This window comes from Diprion similis, chromosome 11, assembly GCF_021155765.1.
Source record: "Diprion similis isolate iyDipSimi1 chromosome 11, iyDipSimi1.1, whole genome shotgun sequence".
Classification (NCBI taxonomy): domain Eukaryota; kingdom Metazoa; phylum Arthropoda; class Insecta; order Hymenoptera; family Diprionidae; genus Diprion; species Diprion similis.
In genome coordinates, this window is record NC_060115.1 from 700,010 (window position 1) to 714,954 (window position 14,945).

Sequence of the window (14,945 nt, forward strand, 5' to 3'; positions counted from 1 at the left end):
ATTTTCACATAAATTTATTTATTTATAAACGTATATATCGGTGCAATTTACACAAACAATTAGATCAGGATTACTATTCAGTGCAGTCAAATGAACGGTTGTATAATGTTCCGATACAACCAACATAAATGCTAGGGGAGGAATCAATCTAGTATTCAATGGGAGTGTAGTATACTCAAAATGCAACTTTAATTCAAGTTGACGACAAGTGCACTCGGGAAAATAGGCAATGTCGTTTTAGAATATGCCTATGTTTCTTACATGACATACTAGCATTATGGATATGCACAAGTCCAGGATTGATAGGCATTTATAGATTACTTTTGCCAGGGAAGTCTGGTACGAGTGTTGGTGCTTGTGGGGACAGATTGAAGCTTACGCTTGGAGAGAACCTTCGTCCACCAGGTTTGCGATAATTTCGCGGTTCTGTTGGTATCGGCTTCGTCAAACTCCACATACGTAATTCCGAATCGTTCCCTGAAACAACAATCGAACAGGATTACAATATTTTCCAAACAATTGGAATGGGCATTTGTATCCACACGAAGTATTCTCAGTTCCGCGTTCACTCACGTATAACCAGCGCTCCATTCGAAGTTATCCATTATGCTCCAAACAGCGTAACCTTCGACGTTGCATCCATCTCGTTTTATGGCTATCAGCATCTCTCTGACGTAATCATAAAAATAATTAATCCGATCATAATCGTCCACTCCATCGGCATCGGAGATACCGTTCTCCATAACCCACACTGGTGGATTGCTGTATTCATCTCTAATCTGGCGGAACAGCTCGCCAAATCCTGCAGCGTATACCTACGATAACGTTTGATAAAACATAGTCACAAGTATTTACTTCTAAAATTTTTAATTAATATCCAACCAATAACATACGTAAAACCAAGTAGAACCTCCGAGAGGCCAGCTTGGATCAACAGTTACTATCAAACCGTTGTCGGAGTTGTAAATTCCAAGCTCTTCGTCAGGATCATCGTAAACCAACCTTGATGTATAGTGATTAAAACCGAAGTAATCATTGGTACCACTGTAATGTAATGAGATGACCATAATGATCCATAATTTTTATCTAGCACTTTATAAATGTATGTATTTAACATTTCGTAAAACTCACTTGATGATTGCTATCCATTCGTCGGAAAATTCTGGGAGACGTGACCTTGGGTAACCCTGAGACTCGCTCACCAACGCCACTCTCGTTTTCATAACTTCAGGATAATCCCCAAAGTACAGTGGGTGAGCGAACCATCCAGTGACAAATTGGAACGCGACCTCGGCAGCCTCAGTATAACTAGAGTTATACGGCAAGTACGTTATGATAGGAAGTACTATTCCGAGTTTCCCCTCTTGAGTATCACGGAACTCTTCGTCGTACATACGATAAGTCTTAGCATGTGCTTTCAAGACGTTGTGTGCACAGAGATATTTGCCAATACCGGTTATTACTTTGCCTGAAAAGTTAATTACTCATAATTATTGGACTACCATTATTCAGAACAAGTTCTAGTATAGATACTCATTCTTCTCTGGACAATTATTCACACTGAAATAAAGAGGTGTTATAGGACCTGGAGCGTTTACAGTGTCTTCATAACCATCCGTGCAAAAGGAGTTGGGCTCATTCATGGTTATCCACCTTTTCACGCTGCCTCCAAGTGCCTCGAAAAGAACCCTGGCGTAAGCCACGAACCAGTCTACTATCAATTCGTTCGTCCATCCACCCATCTCCTCTATAACTTGTGGATGATCCCAGTGATATATTGTTACAATGGGCTCAATGCCATTTGCCACCAACTCTGCGGTCAAGTTTTTATAGTACTGCAAGCCATCTTCGCTGATTACGTTTGTGAAGCCGGTTGGAAGGACACGTGACCAGCTGACAGAGAATCGGTAGAAGTCAAACTGAAATAACACCCGCAAGTAAAAATTTCTTCATCCATTTATTGATACGTTCCAGTCATCAAAACGAGGCTCGAGTAATTCGTGATTCCTAAAAGCGATCATACTCCGATAGATTTGATCAGCGCCACATCTTCCTTGTATTTGTAGTACGAATTGCAGGCAACGTCTCCGTTACGTCCATCTCTTATGTACTCGGGATAATTGTGCGTCCAATGGTCCCAAATGTTCTCTCCTTTGTCTGAGGAAGTCGAATGACAAGTAAGGGTGTTGTTCAACTAATTTATGAGCAAAATTTTTTTTACCGCTGACATTCCAGGCTCCTTCGACTTGATACGCGGCGCTGGCAGTTCCTATCTTGAATCCACTGGGAAAAGTGAGCTTCACGATATCACAGCAGGATATTCTGCAGAAATTCAATGATGAGCAAATTTACAAAATATCTATGTGGCACGACGCAGGACGGGCTAATTACATACCTCGTAATTACCATGCAGAAAATGGTTACTATGACCATGTAACGCTCCATTACATAAAATTTGAGTGTGTTGAACCACTTCACTCGAGCTTAGATGGTTGGCAATTGCCTTTGTAAATAGCATTTTGAGCCTTATATCTTGACTGCATATCTAACCTAGTAAGCCACAATAATTCACTATAATTGTAGTGGTATCAACGAGTCATTGGTAAATCAGATACGACTGATTCCATGATGAAGTGAGTAGATAATGTCCGTTATACGTTGACGCTAAATAAAAATTATTTATTTTAACCTCGTACATAAATATCACCTATTTCATGCTTTGTATTGAATTACCTGTCGAGAATAAGAATCTAGAATACAAAATAATCATCCTCTCTTTTTCACAGCTATGAGACGAATTATTGTAGGTAGATCGGAAGGATGAATGCAGAAGGGGAGACAAATGGTGTTTATACGTATGTTAGAATTATTTTCTTTATTCGTCAAGGTTTATCACGTCACAATTCATCAAAATATAACGAAAAAATAGCTGAACTTGAGACATGTTTTCGGTGGTATTGAAAGATCGACTACATAATTTGTAGATAAAAACCGAATTTGGAAGTCGATGAAAACTGAAGCCAGATTAAGAGATCGAAATCAATAAATGGAATCAACTCAACCACATGCACCACAAAAGCAAATCTCGTTTAGAATTGTACTTGTCAGTTGATTAACAACAGCTGGCAGTAGTGGAACGTTTCAATCACTTATTTGACACGATATCCATACGACTGATAGAATGTACTAAAGTAATTACTAACGTCCCCAAAAATTCTTTGATGACAAAATAGTCATGCCTTTGACTGAAAATCCTTGCTACAATAAGTTGTAAACACAATTGGTTGATTATTTCTCCCAGGGTATTAGAGTTTTAGTGACTGCAGCCGTGTTCGTTGGGACAGCTTGGAGTTTACGTTTCGAAAGAACTTTCACCCACCAGTTCTGTGATAATTTGGCAGTTCGGTTTGTATCAGCGTCATCGAATTCTACGTGGGTGATGCCAAATCGTTCTCTGCAAATAAAACACAAGTGAAATTGTCGACATTGGTGTGAAACCAACAAAACAGAGGATTGCTAAACGTAAAGCAAAGCAACGCTATGAATCGAATCGACTCACGTATAACCAGCGTGCCATTCGAAATTATCTAATATGCTCCAAACGGTGTACGCCTCGACGTTACAACCATCTCGTTTCAAGGCTATCAGCATTTCTCTTATGTAATCGTAATAATAGCTAATTCGGTCGTAATCGTCCAACTGTCCAGAGTCGGAGTAGCCATTTTCAGTAATCCACACCGGAGGATTATTGTATTCATCTCTAATCCATCGAAGCAGAACACCGAATCCTGGGGGATATACCTGCAATAATAACAGTGCTCAACCAGATGTCTGAATTGATATTTCTACGAGAATGAGAGGTACTGATGCTAGATTTTTTCGTTACATAAAACCAATTAGAGGCCGTTGCTGGCCAGCTGAAATCGATGGTACGTATTACACCACTGTCGATTCTGTAGACACCGAGCTCTTCAGCTGGATCAGGGTAAACCAGATTGGCAGAGTAATGGTTCACGCCAAAATAGTCATTTGTTCCACTGTAAAATGATGATAGCAAAATCAGAAACCCGTGGACCTCAATGGAGGGCAGAAACACTAGTAATTGACACTGCGCAAACGTAAGACTGACTTTATAATGGCTATCCACTCATCGGAAAATTCCGGCAGCCGTGACCGCGGGTAACCCTGATATTCACTAACCAAGGCCACTCTAGTTTTCATAATTTCCGGGTAGTCCCCGAAGTAAAGTGGATGCGCCATCCATCCACAATTGAATTGAAACGCGGTTTCCACAGACTCCGTATCGCTGGAATTTGTGGCTATAAATGACGAGAGAGCTAATACAATGCTGACTTCACCTTGCTGGCTTTCCCGAAATTCCTCATCGTACAGACGATACGTTTTCGCATGAGCTTTCAGAACATTGTGTCCACAGAGATACTTCCCTATACCGGATATCACTTTTCCTAAAATACGAGACACAGTTACCACATATTCAGACCCAATTTCAAAATACCTCATTCCATTCCATTCCATACGCTTAAAAACGAATTGTAGTCTTTTTGGCGTACCTGGGGCTTTTGTGGTGCCTTCGTAACCAGACTCGCAGAAGGTGTCTGGCTCGTTAATAGTTATCCATCTTTTGACGCTGTCTCCTAGTGCTTCAAACAATATCCTGGCGTAATCTACGAACCAGTCCACTATCAGTTCATTTGTCCACCCTCCCATATCCTCTATAACTTGCGGATGATCCCAGTGATATATTGTGACAACAGGCTCGATTCCATTAGCAACTAATTCTGCCGTCAAGTTTTTGTAATATTGCAATCCATCTTCACTAATCACATTAGCAAACCCGGTTGGAAGCACACGTGACCAACTGACAGAGAACCGGTAGTAATCAAACTGAAAAATAAGCGAATACAGATGTTCATTGAATTTCAATCAATTTGCCGACAATTGTAATTTGAATTGATGGTGTAATCATACTCCGATTTGTTTGATAAGTGCCACATCCTCCTTGTACTTGTAGTAAGAATTGCAAGCAACGTCTCCGTTCCGTCCATCGGTTATCAACTCCGGATGATTGTGTGTCCAATGATCCCAAACATTTTCCCCTTTATCTGGAATGATCAATGTAAGTTTGTACTAAATATTCAAACAATTTCATACCGGTAGAAGCTTTGATCCTCACCGCTGACATTCCAGGCTCCTTCCACTTGATACGAAGCACTAGCAGTTCCTACGCGAAATCCACTTGGAAATGTGAGTTTGACGACATCGCAGCAAGATATCCTGCAGATATAAAAGGCGATGAAAATTTCATAAAACATTGATATCTACCGACAAAAGAATTGCTCAGTACGTACCTTGTGATAATTGCGCAGAAAATAGTCACTGCTATAAAGTAATGCTCCATAGCAGAAATGCGGCGTGTGGCAAACTCACTCTGGCTTAGGTCATCAGAAATTGTCTTATCAATTAGAAACTTCAGCCTTTTATTTCCAATTGAACCTCTTGCATATTAAGCCGTGATAAGTCAATGTTGTCACAATAGTATAAACGTGCTATAATCTCATTAGATGTGACTAAGCTCGTGACGAGTGCAGGAATAGTTGATCAGCTTAGGTCAAGTCAAGGCAAGTGACCTGACTGAAACTGCTTCTCAAATTTTACATATCGATGCAATAAATCCTGCATTAATCATAGTTTACGCAGACCAAGAGCTGTGTGATGCATGAGCGTTGTTGGATAATCGATCTTGGTGGGTGACTTGAAAAGTGTACTACCTAATAGTAAGGTGAGTTCGTTTATTGGTGAATATGTATAAAAATTTTGCAGCTTAAAGTATTACAACACTATGTGTATAAGTAAAATTCGTTGATGCATGTTGCACGTGACACTTTATGATGTATTTTCGATGCGACGCGACACATTCGCCATAGAATATTCTCATAAATAGCATGGTTTTCTTAGGCTGTTTTTTCAAATGTAAATGACAATTGCAATACCTCTGCAGCAAATATTCTCAATCATTTCTGCCAAGGTAGCCCAGTACGAGTATTAGTGTTGGTGGTTGGTGTAGGGACTGACTGAAGCTTGCGTTTTGACAGAACTTTTTTCCACCAGGCCTGTGATAATTTGGTGGTTCTATTCGTATCAGCGTCGTCAAACTCTACTCGGATAATACCAAATCGATTCCTGAAAAAATTCGTAGTGGAAAACCGATAAATGGTCTTTCTTGCATAAAATCGGACAGTCGATTGTACGTAATGTTGACCAGTTTGTGTGGTTACTCACGTATAACCATCGGCCCATTCAAAATTATCGAGAATGCTCCAAACACCATAGCCTTCGACATTGCATCCATCCCGCTTAACAGCAATCAGCATTTCTTTTAGATACTCGTAGAAGTAATTGATTCGGTCGTAATCTTCTAAATTGTCGGCACCAGAGTAGCCATTTTCCATAACCCATGTCGATGGATTATTGTACTCATCTCGAACCTTACGAAGCATATATCCGAATCCTTCAGGATATACCTATAATGGGGGCGTGTCTAATCAGTACTTCATACAGTACTGCTGGAGAAAGTATTCTGTTGATAACGTACATATAACCAAGATGAAGTCGCAACGGGCCAGCTCGAATCAACAGTCATTAGCAAACCACTGTCGGAGTTGTAAATTCCAAGCTCTTCGTCGGGGTCATTATATACAAATCTGGACGTATAATGATTTATACCAAGATAATCGTTCGTACCGCTATAAAATAACAAGAAGAAAAGACGCGTTGTATGATCAGAGTTTTCTGATTATTGGATGTATTTCTGTCCCTGCAGTGCCAAGTTCTCACTTGATAATTGCTTTCCATTCGTCGGAAAATTCTGGAAGACGTGACCTGGGGTAACCCTGAGATTCACTGACCAAGGCTACTCTGGTCTTCATAATTTCTGGATAATCCCCAAAATAGAGGGGATGTGCCATCCACCCGCAGTTGAACTGAAACGCGGTGTCAGCCGCGTCCTCATAGCTGGAGTTGTATGGCAAATATCCCGAAACAGGAAGTACGATACCAATGACACCGCCTTGCCTGTCTCGAAACTCTTCCTCGTACATGCGATAAGTTTTGGCATGGGCTTTTATAACGTTGTGTCCGCAAAGGTACTTCCCGATATCTGTTATGATCTTTCCTAAAAAGTGAGTCATGATACAAACTTGCATGTCAGTCGGTGAAATGAAAAATTAATTTTCTTATTTCTCGTTGTATCAAAAGCCCTCGAAATTCAAGTAAAACTAAAAAAAGACCCTTTCATACCCGGAGCAAGCCTCGTGCTTTCATAGCCATCCCCGCAGATAGAATCAGGTTCATTTATGGTTACCCATCTTTTGACGCTGTCTCCTAGTGCTTCAAACAATATCCTGGCGTAAGCTACGAACCAGTCAACTATCAGTTCGTTTGTCCATCCCCCCATCTCTTCTATTACTTGTGGATGATCCCAGTGATATAATGTCACAATAGGCTCAATACCGTTCGCTACTAATTCAGCGGTCAAGTTTTTGTAGTACTGCAAGCCATCTTCGCTGATTACATTTGCAAAACCAGTTGGAAGGACGCGCGACCAACTCACGGAAAATCGATAAAAATCAAACTGAATAAATATAAATGCATGATGTTTCAACAATCGCAACGAACAATAAGCACATTTTTTCCTATATTATCAACGTACTCCAGTGGATTTGATAAGAGCCACATCTTCCTTGTACTTGTAGTAAGAATTGCATGCAACATCTCCATTACTTCCGTCAGCTATGATTTCAGGATGGTTATGCACATAGTAATCCCAAACGTTTTCTCCCTTGTCTGCAAGAAATTAAATATCATATTGGGGTATGATTTGGACAATTAATATGAAGCATAACTGATAATTACCGCTGACATTCCAGGCACCTTCGACTTGATACGCCGCGCTGCCAGTTCCTAAACTAAAACCACTCGGGAAAGTTAGCTTGACGACATCACAGCAGCACACCCTATAAGATGATTTCATCATTAGAGGCAAGTTTATCGAATATTTACATTTAGTCTTGGGACTACGTTGAGCGGAAGAATCTGAGTGCCCTGTTCGGCAATGGTTTTAATATTCACAAATAATCCGTGTACCTGTATAGATACAATCACCTTCGCCAATTAGATACGTCATTGCAGTTACTTGAGTTTTTTTGTTTTGTCTTTTAATTTTATTTCACACAAGTGCACTGAATACTTACGTACTGATAGTCGCACAGATAATCGTGGCTATCAAGTAACGTTTCATTGCATTACTGTGACGAGGTATCTGCCTGATTCACTATAGGACGGCAACGGTTTACTTTAGACAAAAGACTTTTGGCTTTATATAGGACCTACCGCCAATTGCACCAATTAATTAGTATCGGAATACCGCGAGGTCTTGACTGCAGATTAATTCTTCCATCTCATTGTCAGTGGCTGGTTGATTATCGGATGGTGATATATTAGGTGATCATTGATAATACGCAGACCCGTGGGTCGATTGCAATACATATATGTATACACGGCAGTATTTGATGTAATCCGATAAATCCAGGATTGCAATCTATCTCAATGGTTATTTATTTTAAAAGCAAGAATCATTCATTACACTTTATAATCCTTTATGTAATCTTGAAACTTTATGGTACGTATTACCTCAAAATACTGCAAACATAACGTATTTGAGCTTTAAATGATTATATGGTTCTAACAGCAGATATATTTGGTACAATCAAAGAGTTATCGATGAATTCACAGATTTTCACAGTAATTTCACAGCAAAGACGGGTATAAAGACGAAGGTAGCTGTGGCAGGGATTCTACCATTTATTTATGGTGTCACTGTGCTTCAACACACGCTTCGAATGGTCCAAAGCTCACATTTTTCGGATCTGTTGTTCTGGGATAAGAATGATTGACCTTGTACTCTATTGATAAATTGCTAATTTGAAAAAATTTGTCAGTTGGTATACCACGGCTTTAGATTGATTCCACGTGAGTATAACTCAAGGTGACTATTAGACCGTTGTCAGAGTTGTAAATTCCATCCTCTACATCGGGATCATTGTATACGAGCTTGGATGTGTAATGGTTCACACCAAAGTAATCGTTAGTTCCAGTGCAAAATGAAGGGATCATGTTATGATGATCTCAAACTTTTCATTCACCAAACACAATTACGTAAGGATATATTTTTGAGAACTCACTTGATAATAGCTATCCAACGTCTTATATAGCAACGTCTTCATTCCGTCTATCTCTTATCAATTCTGGACGATTTTGCCTGAAATAATCCGAAACGTTTTCCCCTTTATCTGCAAAGATGGAAAGTATTGATTACCATATGATCAAATCATCAAACAATACTTCAAAACCTAATTACACGAAACATGACTAGTTACCGCTGACATTCCAGGCTCCTTCAACCTGATAAGGAGCGCTCTGGCCGTTCCTATCTTGAATCCATTTGGAAACGTGAACTTGGCGACATCGCAGCAAAATGTCCTGTACGAATTGGACAGTGAAGAAAAAAATCACCGAGTATTCAAGCTGCAGATTAGAATATCGACTGCGTCGATAGTCATATTTGAATTACCGCGCAGATAATCGCCACGATCAAGTAACGATCCATTTTGTAAGTGGGGCGTTTCTGTGGGCTTGTCTGGCTTATTGAATTATTTACTGGCTTCGGAAGTGGCATTGTTCTCTTTAAATAGTATCAAGCTTTTTTCACTTCATATCGTGTTATATCGTAAAATGTCGTATCTATTTTACGAAGAGAGATTGATACTTGAGGTAAGATTTGGTTTGTGATATGCTTGATTCATCAGTTGGAGAGTTACACGGCTGATAAGTGTATTTTTTATTATCCGATATAGGCATTTACGTTACGGGCATTATTCAGCTGGCTGTCGCACTGGTACCACTTACAAAATAAAAAAAATTACTAAAGAATCTAGTACTTTTCCCCGATTCTAGAGCTGCGAAATTGCTTATCGCAACCGATCCTTTCGAATGTTTAAGCGATTGGACAAGTGTCTACATTATTTCCAGTATAATTCCATTCTCTCGGGATTTCAAACGTTACATTTATTTAAAAAACGCAATCCATTGTGATTATTGGTTTACTTATTTAATGACGTACTCCAATTTTTTTTTTATATATTCAATATTTAACGAATCATCCAGTATTTTTTCACGCGCTGCGGAACCATATTCATTGATGATTCGTCGTCGTGTTGACGGAGGGTGGCAGAATTGGCGGCTGCAGTTGTCTTGTACGCATCACGTTTTGCAACCAGGAGAATGAAAGCTTTGGGGTTCTCTCTCGGCCTGGACTGGTCATGTTAACATTAATAAACCCGAATGTGTGCCTGGAAGAGAGAAGACTCGCAATGAGATAATACCAAGCCCGCTATTTGCTGAACTTTGAATCTGACTTTAACTCACCTATAACCACTGTTCCATTCAAAATGGTCCAATAAACTCCAAAACGTGTATCTCTGAACGTTACAACCGTCACGCTGTACGGCTCGTAGGACTTCCTTTAAATACAAGTAGTGATACTTTATTCGTTGGTAATCCTGCAGTCCACCATTATCCGGTAATCCATTTTCCGTAATATATACAGGTGGATTGTTATACTCGCTTTTAATTTTTCGCAGCAGCCAGCCGAAGCCCTCTGGAATAATCTGAAATGTAATGAATAGTATTCTATCATGACAATTACTCAATGTTATGGAATTTTAGAATTCGAAGAACAGAAGTTCAGTTCGTCTTTCAATAATATCTTCTGATGAGAATGAGTTTAGAAATTTCAATGCTAGCTAACTCAGTTTCATTATTAATTTATCTTGACAATAAACTCGACCGAAAAATTCGGATGACGAAGTATAAATGCCCAAAATATATGAGCACATACATTTTTTTGGGCTCTACATATCTGATCTATGCAACACATATTTTTGGATGCATGTGATAATTAAATATATTCTTAATAATATATTAAACGTAAATTGAATATATGTGTGAAATTATGACACATACATTTAATCGTATATACGACATGCATGTGCGTAGGATATAATCCGCGTTTATCAAACAAGTGAAAATCACATAATTTGTACAAAAAAACGTCATGAATTTTTCACACATATAAATTTTTACATAAAGAATCTTTCAAGTAGCAAATTATCTGAAATCAACAGGTTAATGAAGCAGTGAGTCATTACACGAAACCGTTTCAACGATCCCGCCTCCCATCTCGGATCACTTCTTATTGACACGCCCGAATCGTCAAGCATAAACGAATCGTTTTGGATTGTGGTTGTTGGAAAACTCACAAGATACGACGAGTAGTGATTGAGACCAAAGAAATCCGCTGTGCCACTGAAACCAAGGACCCAAAATGAGTAGAAAAAAAGTTAAAAAGTGAAAGATGAGATACATGAAAAACGTAAACTTTTAAATCTATCTTCACTCACTTTATGTACCGTATCCATTCGGGGGAAAATTTTGGAAGCCGAGATTCCGACAAGCCTTCATTCCTACTCACTTCAGCCACCTTACTCTTCATTAATTGAGGATAGTCGCCAACGAATATAGCGTGTGATATCCATCCACATCTGAATTGGTAAGCTGTTTCCGAAGGTAACGTTTCACCTTCAGTCTCAGGCAAGAATCCACTGCAATGGGAGATGATACCAAGTTTCCCGTTTTGGGCCGAGCGATACTTCTCGCCGTACAAACGATAAGCTTTTGCGTGAGCCTTCAGCATGTTATGCCCGCACGTATAAGCTCCGGCTGGGCCCAAGTTTCTGCCTAAAGTTAGAAGAAGCATCCGTACAAATTTTCCGGGAAATGTTTTCGCGTTTTACGTACCTGGCGCGATAAGGGTGCCGCCGTATCCTTGGAAACAGAGGATCTGCGGCTCGTTGATGGTCACAAAGACCTTGACCTTTGGTCCCAGTTCCCTGTAAAGCACTTCCGCGTACTCCGTGAACCACGTGGCCATCGACTCGTTCATCCAGCCTCCCATATCCTCCAGAACTTGTGGGTGGTCCCAATGGTATATGGTCACGATAGGTTCTATGCCGTTGGCCAGTAGCTCGTCGATAAAATTGTGATAGTACTGAATCCCTTCTTGATTGATCGAGTCTGCCGATCCATTGGGAAGTACGCGAGCCCAACTTATCGATAGTCGGTGATAGTCAAGCTGTAAAATTGCCATGTCTTAGAGATAATTTGCCGCGACAGTTTTCAACGTTAGGAGACTTACTCCCAGCATCTTGATTAATTTCACATCGTCCTTGTACTTGTAATAAGAGTCGGATGCTGTGTCACCGTTACTCTGATCATCGATCTTCCATGGCACGTTGTGTACAAAATTATCCCAGATGCTCTCACCCTTATCTGGTGAAAATGAAAATCACGTTAAATGCGAAAGGATTATCCAATTTGCAGCGTCAATAAGATTTGAAGTAAGTACTGCTGATGTTCCATGCTCCTTCGGTCTGGTAGGATGCTTCACCGATGCCGATTTTCAATCCAGCCGGGATCTTGGAATACGCATTATCGTCCTCTTGCATCGACGATCTGTAATCACCCAATTATCCTTCACTGAATGATATCCTGACGAAATGCACACACGACGATTACTTACCTATGCGTGAGGACCAGGAAGATCAGAAATATGAAACTCTTTTCCATATTGAGCCGCTCGCCAACTCTTCCGGAATGCGCCTCTCACTAACGATAAACTAACTGGTAGATAAGTTATTTCATTCGAACGAGTGAATCGTCACGTGATTGTTTGTGAAACACGTTTTCGTCAACGAACCAATCAAACACGATCAATCCTTGGTTGAGAACCGCAACTACAGCATCCCACTCTCTCAATTTGAATGAGCGAATATTCACTGATTCCCAGCTGTTTGGTACATTACTACGAAACATAAGTGCATGTATGCAGTAACGATTTCATTGATTTCCAACATACATATACTAGTTTTTTCAGGGGGTGTATTTATAGCTGGGATTTAGTGAATTTTCGTTGATCCAAATTTAGAGAGCATCCTAGATTTTGCGAGGGGCAAAGTCGAGAGAGAAGATGAAGTTGTCGAGTTAGCTAAGCTTCTAGCCCATTTTCAGCTGTCCACTCTCTCGTTAGTTACTCAATAAACGAATCAAGAACTTTTCCATCTTAGGGCTACTTGGGAAAGTTGATGATGGAGTTCGCTGAATTGTTTAATGCCATTAGGATACGAGGGAGCTACAAGTGACTCTCAAAATCTCGTCCCATTACTAATTCGATAAATTCTTTTGCCAACCGCCTCACAGACATCTGCGAGTGGCACGAGTATTGATTGACTGATTTTTTATTTCAATAGAGCGAAGCAGATTGAGTTTCATAATGAATTTCCGATCGTTCGGTACTATAGTTCTGATGATCGGTGCGTCTTCGCCGAGTACTTTTAGTAAGACTTGTAGTGATTCGTTGTCGTCAACTGCTTGACTCTATGAAGTCACAAAGCTAAACAATATGATGAAGATAAAATTTCTCAACTGTATCCGAATAAAATTGGATGCTTTTTTTCAGTACTGAAGGTATAATAAGCCGTCAACTGTGAATGATGAGATTTTGGAGATGTGTAATATTGCTATTCGTAACAACACTGCGATTCTTAGATCGGACACAGATAATTTAAGCAACTCGTATCACAATTTAATTTCCACCAAACGTAGGAACTGATTCTTTTAGTGGTAAATGGAGCTTTGTTTCTCCCTGCATTCCTTGCTCCGGTGATTGAGGATTGTTTTGTAGTGCTTAGAATGAATTTTTGATTTTTTTTTTTTTTTTATAAATGAAATTCAACTCTGAAGAGAGCCTCCGTCACAGAATCGAATCGTCAGCAAACAGTTTTTGCTGATATATGCTGATATAGGTTATCTATTGACCTCCGAAACTGAAGAAGCTTTAACTTTTAAACATGGTAACCCACTCACTGTCGTAAATACTCTACATCTGAAATACTTTATCCCTAGAACACAACTCAGTATCGCATCTTTCGCAGTGTGTTCACCAAACTTGAGACGGATGACCAAATATATATTCGAGGTTATCAATAGATGCATATAGTGTTTAGAGTTGATTGATGACCTTGGCGAAGTTCAAGGCAAGGTTACTTTGATGATGTGGCATTGATTCAATCCATGAGAAATGTTACTTTATCAAGATCTGGAATAACTGCAACGATTTCGTTAATTCTTGTCAATAAAGTTCTTTTTATTTGATTTTTGAATAAAATTATTCACAATGACAGGGTAAGATTTGAGAAATTTTAACTACATGAGATTAAATTTAACGCTCAATATTTGTTTTATTTTTTTGATATATGTATGCGGTGATTTATTACATACGGTGATTTGATTTTATTCAGCGATTCAAACAGCGTTTATTTCATAATTCTGGAGCATTTCGACTTCTCGATGTTAATTGCAATGAGTTTATCATGTGTTGATGACCTGATATCGAATCAGTTCACTGAAATATCAGTAAGCCAAAACCTGAAATAACGCAACTTTCTACCGATTTGTTTATCTACTTATTAACATTACATCGGTAAGTTCATAGTTCATTGACAAAGTTGCTTTTATTCAGTCGTGCAACCAGAATTTATAAAACTTGCCTTAGTTTCAACCACATTTGACATACTTAGAACTTACGATTGCCAGAAAGAAGATGGTTTACCGCGATATCATTTTTTGAAAGATCGTTTCATTCTACAAAGCAACGAAAATGTAGCCTACTAAGCAATAGATCAAGTCGTTACGGGACGAAAAAGAACAATTTCTTTGTATCCCTTGAGTCGAAACAGAGCCGAATGCCAAAG

At 39.4% G+C, this 14,945-nt stretch overlaps 3 protein-coding genes across 7 annotated transcripts in view; all 3 read right to left on the reverse strand.

The window, feature by feature from the left end:
- The window catches only part of LOC124412581 (myrosinase 1-like), a 39,249-nt gene extending 33,793 nt beyond the window's left edge, over nt 1-5,456 (reverse strand). The window contains exons 1-8 of one of the 5 annotated variants that reach the window (XM_046892573.1): nt 2,396-2,562; nt 2,222-2,322; nt 2,024-2,157; nt 1,586-1,919; nt 1,132-1,468; nt 894-1,044; nt 574-815; nt 145-477 (exon numbers count right to left, since the gene is read on the reverse strand). In XM_046892573.1, coding sequence (XP_046748529.1) covers nt 318-477; nt 574-815; nt 894-1,044; nt 1,132-1,468; nt 1,586-1,919; nt 2,024-2,157; nt 2,222-2,322; nt 2,396-2,445 — 1,509 coding nt within the window. In that variant the 5' untranslated portion in view covers nt 2,446-2,562 and the 3' untranslated portion in view covers nt 145-317. Of the gene's footprint in view, nt 1-144; nt 478-573; nt 816-893; nt 1,045-1,131; nt 1,469-1,585; nt 1,920-2,023; nt 2,158-2,221; nt 2,323-2,395; nt 2,563-3,128; nt 3,455-3,559; nt 3,802-3,886; nt 4,038-4,129; nt 4,467-4,571; nt 4,906-4,989; nt 5,124-5,194; nt 5,296-5,369 lie in introns of those variants that run through there. The other 4 variants (XM_046892572.1, XM_046892578.1, XM_046892576.1 and 1 more) reach the window with 4 other exon arrangements.
- Nucleotides 5,457-5,935: 479 nt separating this feature from the next.
- Nucleotides 5,936-8,361, reverse strand: LOC124412580 (myrosinase 1-like). Its single transcript, XM_046892571.1, has 8 exons — nt 8,271-8,361; nt 7,933-8,033; nt 7,730-7,863; nt 7,318-7,651; nt 6,856-7,192; nt 6,614-6,764; nt 6,301-6,542; nt 5,936-6,201 (listed from the first exon to the last, which is right to left on the reverse strand). Exons 1-8 carry the CDS (start codon nt 8,315-8,317, stop codon nt 6,033-6,035), a joined length of 1,515 nt encoding a protein of 504 aa, XP_046748527.1. The 5' UTR covers nt 8,318-8,361; the 3' UTR covers nt 5,936-6,032.
- A 1,892-nt stretch (nt 8,362-10,253) lies between these two features.
- On the reverse strand, nt 10,254-12,869 carry LOC124412583 (myrosinase 1-like). The gene is made up of 8 exons (XM_046892579.1): nt 12,716-12,869; nt 12,542-12,648; nt 12,332-12,465; nt 11,935-12,268; nt 11,538-11,874; nt 11,286-11,442; nt 10,504-10,745; nt 10,254-10,427 (listed from the first exon to the last, which is right to left on the reverse strand). The coding sequence occupies exons 1-8, from the start codon at nt 12,760-12,762 to the stop codon at nt 10,271-10,273; spliced, it is 1,515 nt and encodes a 504-aa protein (XP_046748535.1). The 5' UTR covers nt 12,763-12,869; the 3' UTR covers nt 10,254-10,270.
- Between the last annotated feature and the right edge of the window lie 2,076 nt (nt 12,870-14,945).

What these genes read in the sequence shown, in the direction of transcription:
- LOC124412583 (XM_046892579.1), bottom strand. Translation starts at nt 12,762, where the DNA reads ATGGAAAAGAGTTTCATATTTCTGATCTTCCTGGTCCTCACGCATAG. An exon ending in TTCCTGGTCCTCACGCATAG is followed by an intron (nt 12,649 to 12,715) that starts GTAAGTAATCGT and finishes GGGTGATTACAG; the next exon opens with ATCGTCGATGCAAGAGGACG. An exon ending in GAATGGAACAGTGGTTATAG is followed by an intron (nt 10,428 to 10,503) that starts GTGAGTTAAAGT and finishes TCTCTCTTCCAG; the next exon opens with GCACACATTCGGGTTTATTA.
- LOC124412580 (XM_046892571.1), bottom strand. Translation starts at nt 8,317, where the DNA reads ATGAAACGTTACTTGATAGCCACGATTATCTGTGCGACTATCAGTAC. An exon ending in ATCTGTGCGACTATCAGTAC is followed by an intron (nt 8,034 to 8,270) that starts GTAAGTATTCAG and finishes ATCATCTTATAG; the next exon opens with GGTGTGCTGCTGTGATGTCG. An exon ending in CGACTTCATCTTGGTTATAT is followed by an intron (nt 6,543 to 6,613) that starts GTACGTTATCAA and finishes CCCCCATTATAG; the next exon opens with GTATATCCTGAAGGATTCGG.